This window comes from Mixophyes fleayi, chromosome 1 (genome assembly GCF_038048845.1).
Source record: "Mixophyes fleayi isolate aMixFle1 chromosome 1, aMixFle1.hap1, whole genome shotgun sequence".
NCBI lineage: Eukaryota > Metazoa > Chordata > Amphibia > Anura > Limnodynastidae > Mixophyes > Mixophyes fleayi.
In genome coordinates this window covers 336,329,389-336,346,177 of record NC_134402.1, presented here as the reverse complement: position 1 = coordinate 336,346,177, position 16,789 = coordinate 336,329,389, and the positions used below count along the sequence as shown (strand labels likewise).

At 39.2% G+C, this 16,789-nt stretch overlaps 2 protein-coding genes across 3 annotated transcripts in view; one reads left to right on the top strand and one right to left on the bottom strand.

The window, feature by feature from the left end:
* Positions 1-8,011: 8,011 nt before the first annotated feature.
* RNF185 (ring finger protein 185) lies at positions 8,012-14,614 on the bottom strand. Of its 2 annotated transcripts, XM_075215159.1 has the most exons (8): positions 14,511-14,548; positions 12,665-12,701; positions 12,364-12,582; positions 11,810-11,828; positions 11,469-11,581; positions 11,292-11,346; positions 9,053-9,170; positions 8,012-8,910 (listed from the first exon to the last, which is right to left on the bottom strand). In XM_075215159.1, the coding sequence occupies exons 3-8, from the start codon at positions 12,531-12,533 to the stop codon at positions 8,813-8,815; spliced, it is 573 nt and encodes a 190-aa protein (XP_075071260.1). In that variant the 5' UTR covers positions 12,534-12,582; positions 12,665-12,701; positions 14,511-14,548; the 3' UTR covers positions 8,012-8,812. The 2 variants fall into 2 exon arrangements, with proteins under 2 accessions (XP_075071260.1, XP_075071253.1); XM_075215152.1 differs by lacking the exon at positions 12,665-12,701 and having other exon boundaries at positions 14,511-14,614.
* Positions 14,430-16,789, top strand: part of C1H12orf43 (chromosome 1 C12orf43 homolog) — a 23,250-nt gene continuing 20,890 nt past the window's right edge. Inside the window, exon 1 of the mRNA XM_075215133.1 lies at positions 14,430-14,740. Within this exon, the coding sequence (XP_075071234.1) occupies positions 14,647-14,740 (94 nt within the window). The 5' untranslated portion in view covers positions 14,430-14,646. The remainder of the gene's footprint in view (positions 14,741-16,789) is intronic.

Sequence of the window (16,789 nt, the reverse complement as noted above, 5' to 3'; positions counted from 1 at the left end):
CATCAGGAGGGTCCAGGGGGTTACACATCATAGGCTGATTCAATCTAAGGAATCCCAAGGTGGGGGTCTCTCCAGGGGATGAGCTCTGTTCTTCCCGCCAAACTGCTCTGTTCTTTCCGCCAAACTCCAATTACAATCGGTCCATTAGCATTATCATATTAAAGGTTTATTCCCTAACATCAATAACTAGAGTATGCAATGTGCGATCTCTTCGCCGAATGCACCGAACAGCTGCTGATGTAAAGGGGATTAATATGATATTAGACATGACACCTTTCCTATAAGCTGAACCTTAAATATCACTGAAGTGTACATATAATCATATTATATAAGCTAATAATAAACCAAATACTATCTGCTCATAAATTACAGTGTAACGGACTAGCATGAATATGAATTATATAAATAACTAAATGTTGCAATGCGAGTGTCTACGTGCGTATTTTACCGTGCGATCGCACTACGCGCTGTTAGGTGGCGTACGGATCTGTGTTACGTGGCGTACGAATCGCAATCGCACGGCAAAACAATATTAACCAATATACTTTCGTTCATCCAATTATACGACTTCGACAACTGTTACACCAAATGTGTATATATACTGCTCTCTGGAATCAGCTTACAATCTCTTTGACCACAGACTTCAGGATTGAATGACTGTAAGCTGGATCCAGCACAGCGCAGCGTATGTATCGGCTGTACTTATTTATTTAATTGTTATTCTTTTGCTTTTGCTAATAAATCGCTTTGTGAGTTCGAACCACACAAATTGCATAGACAATGATTATTGGTAAACCTCACTGGTAAACCTCCTCCTCACAGGCCTCCCCCACTCACATCTCTCCCCCCTCCGCTCTGTACTCAATGCGGCCGCAAGACTCATCTTCCTCTCACGCCGCTCCTCCTCTGCCTCGCCTTACACTGGCTTCCCTTCCCCTACAGAATCCTTTTCAAACTCCTCACCACCACTTACAAGGCTCTCTCCCACTCTACAGCCCCCTACATCTCTAACCTCCTCTCCATTCACACTCCTGCCCGCTCCCTGCGCTCAGCCAATGATCGCCGCCTCTCCTCCACTCTTATCACCTCTTCCCACTCCAGAATCCAAGATTTTTCCCGTGCTGCCCCCCTTCACTGGAATGACCTCCCTCGTTCCATCCGCATAACCCCTTCATCTCCTCCACTCGCCACCTCCCTTGCCTCATCTGGCTCCCCTTGTGCCTGTTCGGTTTTCCCTCCAGAGCCTGGCAGGATGTGATGTCATGGGCTATGCATGCTGGGAAGTTCCTGTTCTCTGTTCTGCATTCTAGTAATGTGTGTCATGCTGAGTAAACACGTTCTGTAACACCCTGTGACCTAATATTTTATTAAGGTTGGTCAAAAAGACAGTGTCAAAGGCCTCATTTGCATTTAAACTGACATGTAGATTAGTGGATGTAGGTTGCGGTGGCGATATGTTACCGCTTCCACTGCCGAATGGATGCCTGTCACTGAGTGGTGGCCTATTACATATCCTAATTGGTGTTCTGTAAGGAGTGAAGAAACGATTGTCTGTAACCACTCAGCCATAACTGTAGCAAGTAGTTCTAAGTCTAGATTAAGAAGAATTATTGGCCAGGATGGCATACGCTTGGGGTCATTACCTGGTTTGATTATTAGAATATATAATCTGCTCAGTTGTACCTGCTATTTTGCTTACTGTTTTGATGTATGGCATATCTGTATAATTATGTGAGGAACTAGGGAAATAGGTTAAGATCTTTTCATACACAGTACAGTAAATAGTTTCAAGAGACAGTGAAAAGTAGCAGAAGACAAAAAATTATTTTGGGCCTTAATTGTGGTTTATTTTAACTCATAAATAATATCGCCTGTTTTCAAAGAACTGAACTAATAAAACTCAATGATTAAGATTTAACTGAGAAATTGAATATGTTAGTGTTAAATAACTGTCACGAAAGCCAGATAGTTGGAATGGTCTTAATTTTTGCCGACAGCTACCCCCAGAGAGGGGCGGAGTCTAACGGAGGAGAGGTATTCACCAGGGATTTCAGCAAGGAAATATGGTCTTAGCTGCTCTTAACCGCAGGTCACGGACCTCTAGGGGGCACGGAGCAGATAATAGAGAACCACAAAGTAACTGTAAGACAGAATGAAATGTAGCCTCAGGTGTATGGAATTCCGGATCAGGACAGGTGCTGTACGATGATCAGCAGTATAGCCACGAATCTCAATAATAGGATAGACTGAGCAGGTAGTACAGTCACAGGTCTAAACAGCGGAATAAGCTGAACAGATATAGCTGTGAAGCGATGCACTGTGGTGAGCAGAAGTACTGAGATCCATACAGGAGATATAACTCTGGAACAGGATCGATGATGAGCGATACTCTGCAGTGAGGCCACAGGTCTTGACTGTGGAATAAGCAGAACAGGTAATGCTGTGAAGCGATTAACTGCGGATAACAGAAGCACTGAGATCCAAACAGGTGTTATAACTCTGGAACAGGACCGATGATGAGCGATGAACGAACGGCCTAACATGCGAAGACAGGAACAAAGGTATGTATGAGCATGGACAGGAGTCAGAGGAGATGCTTCCTATCAGGTAGGAGACCTGATGAACTGACACCCTTATAAAGGGAACTGGCTGGTGATCCTCCAATCACCATAGAGCAGAGGTTTTAAAAGGTTCCCGGGGTTGTGCATGTGCAGAATGATTGGCAAGATGGCGTCCGAGGATAGAGGAACGCCAGGCTGTATAGCACATAGGAGTAACCACTGGAAACCCATGTATACAAGGCTCAGCCTGGAACCAAACCGGTGAGATGCGTGATAACACCATATTATTTATTGAAGTTGTCTATTGTATTGGGCTAGTTAATTATTAAATTAGAGTAATATTCACAACAGTTTATAATTTATTTGTTCATTATTATTGCAGAGCTTTTTAGACTAACTTGATTATATTATTCTCTGCAATATCACTTAATTGCTGCAATTATCAATTTCCAATTATTTTCCTTGGTCGCCTTTCACTCCCTATTTAAAGCACAGTGTCCAATTTCTCCAAACAAAAATTAATTTCTATGAATAAAACGGGAAAGATGCCACAAAATTACTTTAACCGCTTAGCAGTGTTTAAAATGTGGACAGCGTCATTTCGGACAAATGTCCACAGTGTAATAATAATATAAACAAAACAAACAAACACTAATGCTATTAAATACAATTATGCACAAGCTGAAAAAAAGCGCCCCAATGACAGAGACCCTAATATTAGAGGAGATCTGAAACTGATATCTGTGTGGACATGGCTTGTTTTTTTCAACTGCTAAATTGTGCACATAGTACGTTTTTAAAAGGGTTTATAAGGGTTCTCACAAATATGTTAACTGCAGTATTGATGGCTATGGCTGACCGTTTACAGACACTTGGGGCTTCAAAAACCATACTTGCACACAAAGAAAAAAAAACACTCAAACTTTTAAAAATGACAGTATCACAATAAACCTAAATTAGTGAGAGTTGCATAAAAAGAAAAATAAGGAAAAAAAAAAAGTAGCCATTACTAAGTGATTTTAACCTGCTTGTCATGCCACTTACGACAAGTCATTGGGATGCTCTTCTTTCCTTTCACTTTATTACAACTGGTGGATAATTAGTTATTTCAGTTGTAATAATTACCAATTAACAATGAAAGGAACAAAACAAAAAAAAGTGAAATAGTTTGCAGATATCAGTAAGTGAACTCATGTGTGATTTATTTGCGGTGTAAAACAAGGCTGAATATTTAATCAAGAGCAATCTCAAATAGTATCAGATGAAAAACGGAGCAAGCATTGAGATTACGGATTCCTAACACAATCCCTCCTCCATACTCCTATTGTAACGTATGTTAGAATACAATGCAGTGGGAATGCCACATGCATGTCTGTCTAGTCTGAACTTTATTTATACAAGGTACAATTACCTTATTTCTACCCATTATCAGTTTTTAATTGTTTTGTTCTTCCTCTTGAGGTGTACCTTTCTTGCCTACAGAACATAAATAACATAAGCCCTGGAAGATGCTGTCTGATAGTAAGAAGAGTTACAGAAGTTCGTGATTAATGCAGTGTAGGGTACAGTTTGAGCCGCATGAAGCCACTAGCTAAGTGCTACTCAGTTCAGAAGTTTACGAATTGTAGGCTATGGAGATTTACACATAAAATGCTGTAACTGGCATTGGAAGCAAGGACATGCTCTTTTGCACATTTTCTTGCTGTCAACGCCAGTTACAGCATTCTGTAGTGCATATCCCTAGAGGACAATTCATCCTATTCAAATTCCCATCTGAACAAAACTCAAACTTGGCATATCTTGGGTGGGTGGTTTCAATGCAACCTTGAATCATGTTTTCACGGAGAAACATATCTATTGCTAGCTAAGATGTGTTTACACTTAGGTTACCCAACACAACATTTCTTGATACAGCTTCTGGTACAGATAATACATCTATGATGTGCACCGTTATTTCAAGTAGGAGAGAATAAACAGGCTGTTTTCCTCTATTTTAGAACTTCTGTTGTAAAACTAGGCTAATTCTAAGAATCTTATGCTTCTGAGGAAATTGCAGAGATGCAATGCAATGCGTAAATTTGGATACAGTTTATATTCTATTATATTTTGACATGCTCATGGGCTCATTATCACCACATAATTGCTACTTCTATCCTTGTATATGAGGTAAAAGGACAGATCCTGTGATATTGTGGTTGAACAAACAAAATACACACTGAGGGGAGTTAACGAATGGTTAAGCCCTGGAACAGCAGATGCAGTGTGAAGGATTAGGCTTGCTTCATACAGAGCCCATGGACATGGAAAGCTACTTCAAGGCTATCAGTGTGGAGGAGTGTGCCCTGTCTCAGTCAGAGATAGCAGCAGTTGTTTTCACTCCAGACATCAAGTGTAGCTGAAGGAATTTGGCTTAAAACTTAACAGAGCCTAAACCAGTGTTGGCTAACCTGCGACACTCCAGGTGTTGTGAAACTACAAGTCCCAGCATGCTTTGCCAATATATAGCAGCTTATTGCTGGAAGAGTATGCTGGGACTTGTAGTTTCACAAACACCTGGAGTGTCACAGGTTAGCCAACACTGGCCTAAACCATCTATCAATACCAGTTCAGGAACTATCAGCTAGTAACATCTTGAGTGAGTAAACATCTCCTCCTTATTACACAAGCGCTTGTTGTAACCACAGTCTATAAAGACTATTTATTTTACCAGTGAGAACTTTGACTCATTTGAAGTGTCTGGATGTCTGTATGAACTTTCATGTGGGAAATACTGTACAACTCCCTAATTAATTGCAAATCTGGACATTACATCGTATGACATCTCTTAAGTTGAACTGTGTGGATCTCACAAAAATTGACAATCTGCTTGTTATTACTGGGTCAAGAGTGATCATTAAGATTATTGCAGAAAGTTACACTTTAAATAGAACTGTGGAGCAGTGCACATACTTTTCAACCAGATTACATTACTACATTATTTTATTGTGGGACCTTTTATATATAATCTTTAATGGATTGAGTAAATCAGCTGGCCACTGACCAATCAAGGCTCAAGTCGATACTATTCGATGTTTTTGCAACCACAAATAGTTAATGTTCTCAGTATTTTTGCATATTAACGTGATTTTTATATATGCTGGTGTTTAAATGTAACGTTCATGAGATTTTTTATATTTTCTATGATTTTTTAATGAATGTTTAATAAATATATGTAATCAAATATCCACAAGTCTCTTTAAAATTTAGTGGTACAGAGTGCGCAGTTGTAATATGTTATTTTTTTTAGTTTTTGTGTTTGGGGAGTACAGAACCCTCGCAACTGATTGCCTTTTTGTCATTTCCATATCCAGCGCCAAAAGGGTTTTTGCATTGGAGATTACTATTTAATTCTAAGAAACACTTTGGAACGGTTACTTTGTAGAAACAAGTTGCCAAACATGTTATTCCATGACCATTTCGGACACTGTTCCGATAGCATCCATAGCACAGATTTAGATTTTTCTTGCTGAAGCCAGTTCTGTGACCTTCCCTTTATGCCCATAACTGCAAATATGCATAGATCCGGGGTTTTAGGTGTATAACAATCTATTTCCATATATATTATTGAGCAGATAAAGTAAACATTAAATAAAATTAGGGAGAATTCCCCATCAATGTGGAAATTGTAAACATTACTGTGTAGCCCTAGTTCATGGATGAGAAATAGTCCTCTGTACTAAGCAAACTCACCTGTCATTTAATGCTCCACTTACCTAAATAGATACAGCAGTCTCTCATTTACACAGACCAGTCAGGTGTCGAAGTCAGCAAACTCGATAAAGTCATTTAAATTAATATCGAGCAAACTTGGTTGTCTCTGCCTGAAATTATGCGTAGAGGGGCGTATCCAGCAGCAACACGTGGTAATAACCGGTTTCACACTTTTACACACATTCACACAAACATATACATTTGTAATTAGTGCTCATTAATTGTAGTTGCAACACATAGTTATTTATGTTGAAATATAGCAGTATTTATGTTTAGTATTTTAAGTTATATATACATGTTGGTGAAACCAAAAGTTCAGGTGGCAGGAACTGTGTCATGTTTAGTATCCCCTATTCATCAGCAGTTGTCTGGTTCATTCGCTGAAGATATCTCATATTGCATATTCTAGTTAGCGATGTTAGGGAATAAATGGTTAAAGTGATACTGACTGTATAATGCAAATAGACTAGTTGGAACTGGATTCTTAGAGGGAAAATCGGAGTGCATCCCCTGGAGAGCTGACCCCCACCTTTGGATATTTTGGTTTGAACTGGCCTATGACCTACAGTACACTGGACTTTCCTGAAGCCTGGACCAATAGAAGCAAGCTACATCATCTGCATTATTTTACTGTATTCACTGACTGTATATAAGCAGGGGCTCTGGACCTAGTGACCTGTCTTCTTTGACCACAGCCTTCAGACCTGAATGACTGTTCACTGGATTCAGAGCACCTGCAATAAGTAACGGCTGCACTTGTTTTATTCTGACTTGTTATTCTGTTACTTTTGGCTATTAAAATTACTTTGTGCATTGGAACCACACATCGGGATTCGACAATCGTTATTGGATAGCAACTAGACGTGCATAACACAGGACAACTAATTTCCCCTCCAGAAACATAAAACAAACTAATAGCTTATTGTGTGATGCAGAGACCGCTTTCTACTTATTTTCTGCTCCCAATGTCCAGGCATCACTATACTGATAATATCAGGGCAGGTTCCATGAGCTACCCAGTGTCATCAAAACCTTACGCTTAACTAACAAAAGTTAGACCTGCATGATCTAACTGAAGAATGGAAGACTGAACACCAAACCACAAGGATCACCCATGTTCCAAGAGCTGCCCCTCAGCATTTAGGTTGCAGAAGCTTCACAAACTTGCAGAGATAAAAGGACAGGTATTCTCTGGAAGAGTATTTTAGATTTTCAGAAATGGGAATATTTTTACGAAGAAGTGAGGAAAAATCCCCCAGCAGGATTGTGTGAACTTGTTCCATGTGCCATTTAACACACTTTGCTATACTTATATTTCATGCAAAGACAGCCATACTTCAACGGGAAATATCCCTAGCTTCCACGGCCATTCATTTGCCAAAAGGACACATAATGGCCTCCCTCAGTAAGTGTCAACCCAAAGGCCCCTCTATGTATCTGCACAAAATACCCATTTAAACACACCCAAGTATTTAACTAACCCAATGATACTAAATGCATTATACAGTTGATTTTGAGCTACAGCCAAAACTTATAACAATACTAAGCAATGTTGTCTTTCCACCCTTCACCAGGTTTCTCTCTTGTTTGTTTTTCCCTTTGTTCTCTTTGCACTTTTATATCTATCCCCCTCCCCTTCTAAATAAAAAGGTTTAACATACACAGAACACATAAGAAAAATAAATGCAGGAATATGAATATATATCTTAAAATTAACATTTAATCCCAGTGAATTATTAAAATCTCATAAAATTGAGGAATCAACAACCTTCAACTCCACCCAAGTCCAAAGAATATATACACAGACTGCCTGGTCTCCTCTTCTCTTGGCGAGTGTTGGATAATGATTTTCGCTGCATCCAGAGCACTTTACACATTCTATTTGTATACCTATGTCTTAGTGTCTCACAAATCCTGGGCATTTACGATTGGTTTTCCTTTTGCTCTACATCTTCTTAACTTCACCATGTGTTTCTGCTTCTGGATATACACAGCAGCAGAATTTATACATTGATGGCATTTGCTACAAAATGATGAACTGTACTTTCCACTTATTACACACCTGTGTGTCACTATTCAGAGTCCCTTAGGATTTTTTTTTTCTTGGGGAGGGAAGGGGGTATTTGCTTCTCACAAAATGTGCCTTTTGACAGATATTATTCTGTAGTGCCTTGCTCATTTATCCAGTGCTAACGTACACTGCTCCCCATAACATTATGGTATGATGACATTGCTCTTGTGCAGTACATTTCTGCTGTCTGTCCTATCTTGCACTGAAACTGCTCCTCCATAGCCATTAATACTATTGTGCTTTTTTTGTTTCTCTTCTAACAGTCGTACGCCCTCACTCTTCTAATCTAAAGGGCCATGACTGGAGAGTAGCACCTTAGAGGCCAGGGATGGATAAGGGGTAAAGTCCAGAATAATATATTGCATGGATTGAAGTAAAATCCGTAAAGGGTGCCCCATCCTTATTGCCAACAAAGGGTTATGGGAGATTTTCAAGCAATCAGCAGCCAAAACATTATAACCAAGGCAACAAAGAGGAAGAGACGAGACAGGAACTGTTCATCCACATACTGAGGGGTTCCAGGGACCGCTGCAAAACAAAAATAGGCGAGATTAAAAGAGGCTTTATAAAACTGTTAAGGATGTAGGATAAGGGGAGGGAAAACTACATCAATGAACATGAAATCAGAGAGATTATGATCTACAGGGTGAACTAGAGAACATGTATTTACCTGGTGGAGGGCGACCATCATTGATGTTAAATGCTGTGGCGAACATTCCAAATGGAAATGCCCCAATTCCAAAGGACATCTGGAAGCCGCCATCTCCAAAACCAAACCCTTGGAAACCCTGAAAAACAAAAGGAGGATTTTGCCTATTTTTTTTGTCAGCCAGAAAACGTTGACTTTCTAGGTTAAAATCTGTTTCAGAGGAAACGCCACTTTTATTGTGCCTATAAATGTTTATTTCACCTTCTAGTGCCTATTTTAATATTTCTTGCTTTTTAAGTGCCTAAAATTGTAAAAATAAAAAGGCAAAAATTATTGGCAGAACGTTTGTGTCTGTAAGGTGTCAGCAGTGTTGGTTTAACGCTATGTGGACTAAAATCCTTATCAAAGTTGTTGGTTTATTTAAGGACAGGAACAGCAGCAATGATGCAGATACACAGAGTGTTAATGGCTGCAGCAGTTGTAACAGTTATAGAATGCATTTAGGGTCATATAGCAGCAGGATGCTGATGTCATTAATCACCTCCCCTGCACCAATTGGCACTAGAGGACCAACAGAGAGAGTGTGAGAGATAAAACAGTATACAGAGCGCTCTTCTCTCCCTACAAAAATGGCTGTTTTTACTATTTACCATTTATTTGCTAAATGTTAGATACTTGTATAGGTAAAGATATAAAATCTTTTGGAGCTGAGAAAGCTTTACACAACCCTTCAGAAATACACACACAGCAGTAATGGAGTCTTCCCTAGATACAACAGTCATATGGTACAAACTGGATCGGCAAAACATAAGAGTTGCAGATAGATATTTAGACTAAACTAGCAGAATGCACTGTAATAGAAAAAAATAAATTAAACTATTTTAGCAATTTACGCTTTTTCGGCATTGATGCGGAATAAGCGTAAATTGCTGAAATAGTTTAATTTATTTTTTCTATTACAGTAAAAATTTTAATATTTGTTGAATTTAATAAAATATAAATTATATTAGGCAATTCCTGGTCAATAAGAATTAATTTTGAAGTGTTAGTTGTAATATTACAATTAGAAGCACTGTCCACTTTCTTCAGTCGAGGTGAAAATGTCATTTTCAAGACTCAAGAATATCTTCAGCGATTAAAGGCATCAACTTGCCAAATGCAAAGACAATTTTTGTTAAGACTTGTGAGGATTTAAATTTTAATAAAGAAAATGTTATTTTATGTTTAACGCTGAATTTTTAACGCCTATCCTCAGTATGATTATGATCTACTTTTCAGTCAAAAAAAGGCAAAAGCTCCATGGTAGGAGTAAAATTTTGATTAGTCCCCATATGGTATTGCCTGTGTACAAATACAGTTTCATTAATCTCCATATCAGAACACTTTAAACACCGTCTTAGGGGTATATTTACTAAACTGCGGGTTTGAACAAGTAGAGATGTTGCCTATAGCAACCAATCAGATTCTAGCTGTCATTTTGCAGAATGTACTAAATAAATGATAGCTAGAATCTGATTGGTTGCTATAGGCAACATCTCCACTTGTTCAAACCCGCAGTTTAGTAAATATATAGTCTAACTGATCTTTGTCCTCATGAATATTGCCATAATATTACTGCACTTGGTTAATGTATAGAGAATATCTTCTGAGCGCAGCAAACACATGTTACTATTTTGTAAGACATCATAAACAGCTTATGGCATTTTGCAACAAAGTGGCACTGAAGATACAAGGATGCGGCAAGGTTGTAACATTGCACCTTTTCCAAAACATCTTTCTGGCCTTCTCACCCCTTTCCTGGGAGGAAATATGAACCTCCATAGCCATATGCTTGGTTAAATTGAATTAAAGTTGAGCAAACCATCATCTTATGCAGCAAGAGCAAGTTGAAATAGTTGCAGGCATATTGAGTCATGTTACTACTAGAAATGAACTAGCAAACTAAACATGTGCATAATGTTCTAACAGTTACTAGGTGCTACACAGTGGAAGGACATAGTACTGGAGACATATAGAAGGGTATGTTAGAAACTGTCAGAGCAGGAAATGGCCAATCACAAACTTAGAAAAGTAAAATGAATGTCAGGAAGCACTGTGTGGCAGTGTCATCTTGTTATTGTTAATTAGATTCTCTCATGGGAAGTTCGTTATGTGATAACTTAGAATCCCCAAGAGCCCATACAGAATTACAGATCAGAAGCAATCGTTTCATCATGTGACACATATCGTGCAACCCTTTAAACCCTCACCCTTCACTCACCCCTCTGTTCTCTGGCTCTGGTCTCTGTCCTTGAGGTCGTGGGGGAGTTTTCTCACTACGGTGAAAATGGTTGTATTAAATCTAAGCACATTTTTTTTTTTTTTTTTAAAGACCAGGACACAACCCCCCCCCCAAAAAACAAAAGCCCCATTCTTTTACCGAGGGTCACACACTTACCGGGGGTCCTCCTGCCCTGTGCTCCCTCTTCCATACAAAGGTATTACTTTATCACGGCTGATTCCAGCTTTGCACACTGGACACACTTGACGATTTGGCCGTGTTTCTAACCACTGAAGAGGAGAAAGAGCCAGCTATCATCAATTCGCAGAAACCCACTATCAATCATACAGTATAGAAAACCCCAGTACAAACAGTACTCTTGGGTCAATTCTTACAGGCACCCACCATGCATCCAGATCCCCCTACACAATCAATCTATAGATAAATCGATTTTAAAAACAACAACAACAAAAACCCAGCAACCACAGAAAAAACATTACCAGAGCAGAAATACTTACTTGATGCAAACATGGCCAGCTGGAGAGATAAAATTAGAAAAATGTTGTTAATTGAAAAATCAAACTTTCTCCAAAATTTGCTTTCCTCATCTATACAAAGAATTAATTTAAAGTTCTGAAATACTGACAGGAAAACTGAAAGGATTATCTGTATAATATATCTGCATTTTTAAACAGCAAATGCATACATTTTTATTTTCCATTGACAGATAGTAAACAGATCAAGGCATTCTAGAAGAGCATAGAAATACATATACTGTATTAAAGTAAAGTAATCCTACTACCTGTGGTGTACATGAGAAAAATATGATGTCCCATGGCTTTTTGCCAACAATAAAAAAATAACTAAATTAATCTATAAAGTGAATTGAGACTCTAAAAAGTAAATGTCTGCAGTGCAAGCTGCATGCATTCAGATAAAGGAATACTATAAACTTACGTAAGTGTTAAATCTACTTTCCAAGGAAAAACAGTGGGTTTTTATTTTCAATTTAGCACGTTGGACAAACATGACAGCTGGTCTGTTAGGTTTACAAAATCAGTCCGTTCCTTACCAGAAAAGGTGGCCACACAAGCTAATCACTGCATCCTTGGCTGTGTCGAGGCAAATGTTGCACTCAAATGTACTGTCCTGGCTGCTCCCCTCTCCATTACTACTTCCACTCGCGCCTCCAGGGCCTGAATTCTCTGCAGATGCAGAGGTAGTTGGACCTGCACTTGCCATCCTACCCAGGACCCCACAGGAGAGAGACAACCAACTGGAAACAATAGACCTAACAAACAAAAGAGGAAGTAATGAAGCAAACCACATATGTATACTGAAGTAGGCTAATCCAAAAAGCTATGAAAACTTACCAAATTATAATCAATCTTTGCACTTTCAGGGAACTTGCTGCAAGTAGATTCACAGTCACTTAGTGTCAGAGAAAGGGGAGACTAAGCTATAAGTGTGTGTGCGCTGCATTTTCACTCTGTTACATCATGTCCCCAAAGAATAAACTGATGACATGTGAAAACGAAGCATGGAACATCGCACTCAGTGACAGAAGCTCAAATGGGTTTGGAGTGTGACAGCAGAAATGGGAGGGATGACGTAGATAGTAATTAAACAAGTGTACGCAGAGAATGCACTACAGACTGGCAGTCCCTGCTGCCGAATTAATCCCTCTCACCTGTCTGGACCGCCCCTCAGTGTACACAGGTTACTTTACTAATCCCCTGTCCATAGGGACCACACTCCCAGCTGTCATGCAGTTTCAGAGACAGTATTAAACAATACATGTGGAATTGCATTAAACATGTGGAATTGCAGCATGCACATCACACTGTTCTATAGAATACAAATTGAAACCAATGAACAAGCCACTACTAAGTGATACATCTGAAGATACCCTGCATTAAATGATATACAAATTAAATAGATATTAAACTAACCCATTTAATGCAGGAGAGCATAAAATACATATGCTACCGGACTTGGCACCAACTTTTTTTTTTTTTACTGAATTAACCTGGGACTAATTAAGGGTGTATCATATATGTGCTTTAAATGCTATGTTAAAAACAGAGCACTTAATCACTGTAATTGAAGCAATTTATATGAGTAATACAGAGTAGATGTCACAAGAGGGCTATAATACCGAAGTGGATTTAAAAAACTGACAGCAGGGCTTTTGATAGGAGTCTAAAATGCTCAATAAGCCTCTCCAATTGAAACCTGTTATATTTGAGCAGAACCAATCACAGACAGTGGTTTAAGCTTCCAATAGAGCAGTGAGCTGTAAAAGGACTACACTGTCCCAGATGTTATTAAAACCCAGCAAAATTAGACATGAACACTTCTGAATGTGAAAGTGTGTTAAATGTAATAAAACAAGTCCTTCAACATCAACTAACTGTTTGAGCCTATGCCCATTTAAAAGCCAAAGTTCAGGAACAGACAAAGGTTGAAATAGGTTTTCTTATTTTCCTTCAGTTCATTTCTTATTTATAATCAAGTAGGTAATTTTTGCAGGACTTAAATGATTTTGAGCAACTAACTTCATAGTGCAATATACAGAAGCAAGATTAAGTGTGAAAACATCAGTTGTGTGTCAATGTGAAACTGTCTCAAAATGAGACAAACTTCAGTCTCAGACAAGTAGATCCAAAGAAAATGGTTTAGGTGGACATCTGTGAAAAGATGTATAGCTGAAGAAGGCAGTTTCTTTCTTTTAGGCCAGTGGAGTGCTTTTACCTAAATAGAGGAAGTTGCCATCCACTATTACACATCTTGTGGCTCTCCATATGTTATGTTATACTGAGACTTGTAGTTCCACAAAAGCTGAAGAACCAAAGTCTACCTGCCTCTGCTATAAACCCTTCAGAATAAGCAGGAGCTCCGACATAACTCCAGGAAACTACTAAACAGCAGTAGAACATATTGAACAGATAACGCGAAGAAGATTACCGCCAGCACCGATTATCCACAAACAATGGCAGCACCCACCTGGGCTAGCTGTACAGAGGAACAGAAGAACTCCCACTTCTAGTGGATTCACCTGTCTAGTGTGAGTGTCACACTCATGACACTAACAGCTGTCCACAAGCACAGCTGGCATGTGGGCACACGGGCGGCACCCGGGGTGCCCTATGTACCAGCATCATTGACCTGACTGATGAACACAGACAACTAAGACTGCACAGTGCCAACTCCGCTCACCTTCACTAAGCCGAGATCCACCATCACCAAACAGATCCTCCGCTCAGACAGCCCTTTAACGTCACTGCCGGTCCAGGGATGACGAGATGAAAGTACAACAGCAGCCGTGCCATACGGCCGGACCACGTGATGCAAGATGGCAGCGCCCAGGAGAACCTCACAGTGCAGGGAGAGCAGTAGTGAGGACGAGGGACTGGAGCGTTTCCGGGAGGCAACCTGGCAACCACCCGGTGAGAGAACCTGATGTATCTAGTTTTTTGCTGAATGCTGATAAAATACTATTCTGAGCAACATGTAGTAGTGCGATATTCCAGTGTTTTATCCGTGCACGTTTATTTGTTCCTACATGGGGACGGTCTGGTTCGTGCAGGGCAGCATAGTATGTAAAATTCGTGCTCAATTCTGCAAACATTCCAATATCTAGTGCACTGTCTTATAACAATATAAATAAGTTTAAAAGAAAATTCTTCATGGTATGGTAAACATTGTGCATAACAGATCCATAGCATATTAGCCTTATGTGCACAATATACAGCTTTGTGGCTACCACATACTGCCCTCATGCACCACAGTAGGACAACATGCCAACCCCATGTCCATTATATAAAACCCTGTGCACAGCATACAATGTCCACCCAGTACAATATGCTCACCATATTCATAACCATCCCTACCACATGTGGAACCATACCCACAGTACTTACTCTGTTGTAATACAGTGCTTGTGTTGCTGCTACATATCAATTCTCTACATTAATAACCTTCTTTCAATTAATAATCCAACCATCAAGCAAGCCCTCAGCCTTGCTAGATGGTTAGGTTATTAATTTGGCTTGGTGCATTTTCCTTCGACCTTGTTGCAGCAACTAGTGTACCTGAACTACAACTGGGGGTGGTTAGTGTGCTGTCCCTGCTACAAAACATGAGAATACTATACTAGTATATGGAGCTTATGGAGAGGAAGCTTTTGAAATTTCAGCCAATTAAATTGCAGGCTTTCTATCTCACAAAATAACTAATATCAAGTTGTGAAGCGTAGAGGTTTCACAATAAATTAATGCTGGTTCAATTGGTTAAATAAGGTTTACATTAATTAAATGGCTTGTTAATGTGACAGGAGAGTGAAGACCATGATGCATTTGGACAGCGCTTGCCTAGTTAATTGAAAGGAAATTATTTGTATGTTTTTTCTGAGAAAAACTAAGATACAACTTACAGTGGATATAATAAATCTACACACCCTAATGTAAATTAAAGGTGTTTGTGATGTGAAGCCTGAAATCAAGATAAATCATATCAGACCTTTTAGCACCTTTAATGTGACATTAAAAATAAGTAAGTCTGACTGCAAAACAAATAGACAACTTTTAGGAAAATTAAAAACTTGAATATAGAAAACCCTAAAATACCCTGGTTGCTGAAGTGTGCACACCCCTCAACTATACTTCCATGAAGCACCTTTGGCTTCTATTATAGTAGGGAGTCATTTTGAATTGGTCTCTCCCTCTCTCCCTTGCACATCTGGACACTCTTCAATTATATCCCACTCTTCCCTGCAAAAGTTCAAGGTGCTTTAGATTGTGATGCTATCTCCTGTGCATGGCCCTCTTTAGGTCATTCCAGTGGTTTTCAATGGGACTGAGGTCGGGGTTCTGACTAGGCCTCTCCAAGACTTTGATCTTCCTTTTCTGAAGCCACTAAAAACTTAAGTTTGTTCATTTTAGAATGTCCAGCAAACTTGGAGTTGTGGGCTTAAGAATGTAGTTTAATACAAATTTCTTTAGCTACAAAGGATTTGATACAGGAATGTTTAAAGAGAAGATGGAAGTGGATACAGGAATTATAGTTGTCAACTGTGTGAGAAAGTTGTTCCTTTTATTCAGTCTTTGAAATCAGTTGACTGAAAACAGCATCTGCTTTCACATGTTTGGAACAAGATGATGTGTCATTTAGAGGTATTCCATACTTTTTGTTATCTATATGGGAAAGAATACTTCTTCTGATAGCTGCCTCCATTCTGGCCTTATGTTCAGAAGCTCCCGCTCTCCAAATAGTATTTTTTTTTTGTCTGTGGGAAGAAATCACTTAGAAAAGAGAAGTGGCTGGTAGCGGATTGTCAGTAAAGTTCTTTTTCTGAGAAAGTGAACAAATTGTCCCATATGTTAACTCATTATGTTGATAGCGAGTGTAGGCTAAATCGGAGGGACAAAGTCTATTGGGAACCCCGGTCTTCACTAAGGACTCTCTGATTGACGTCACCACCCACAAATCTCTAGAAC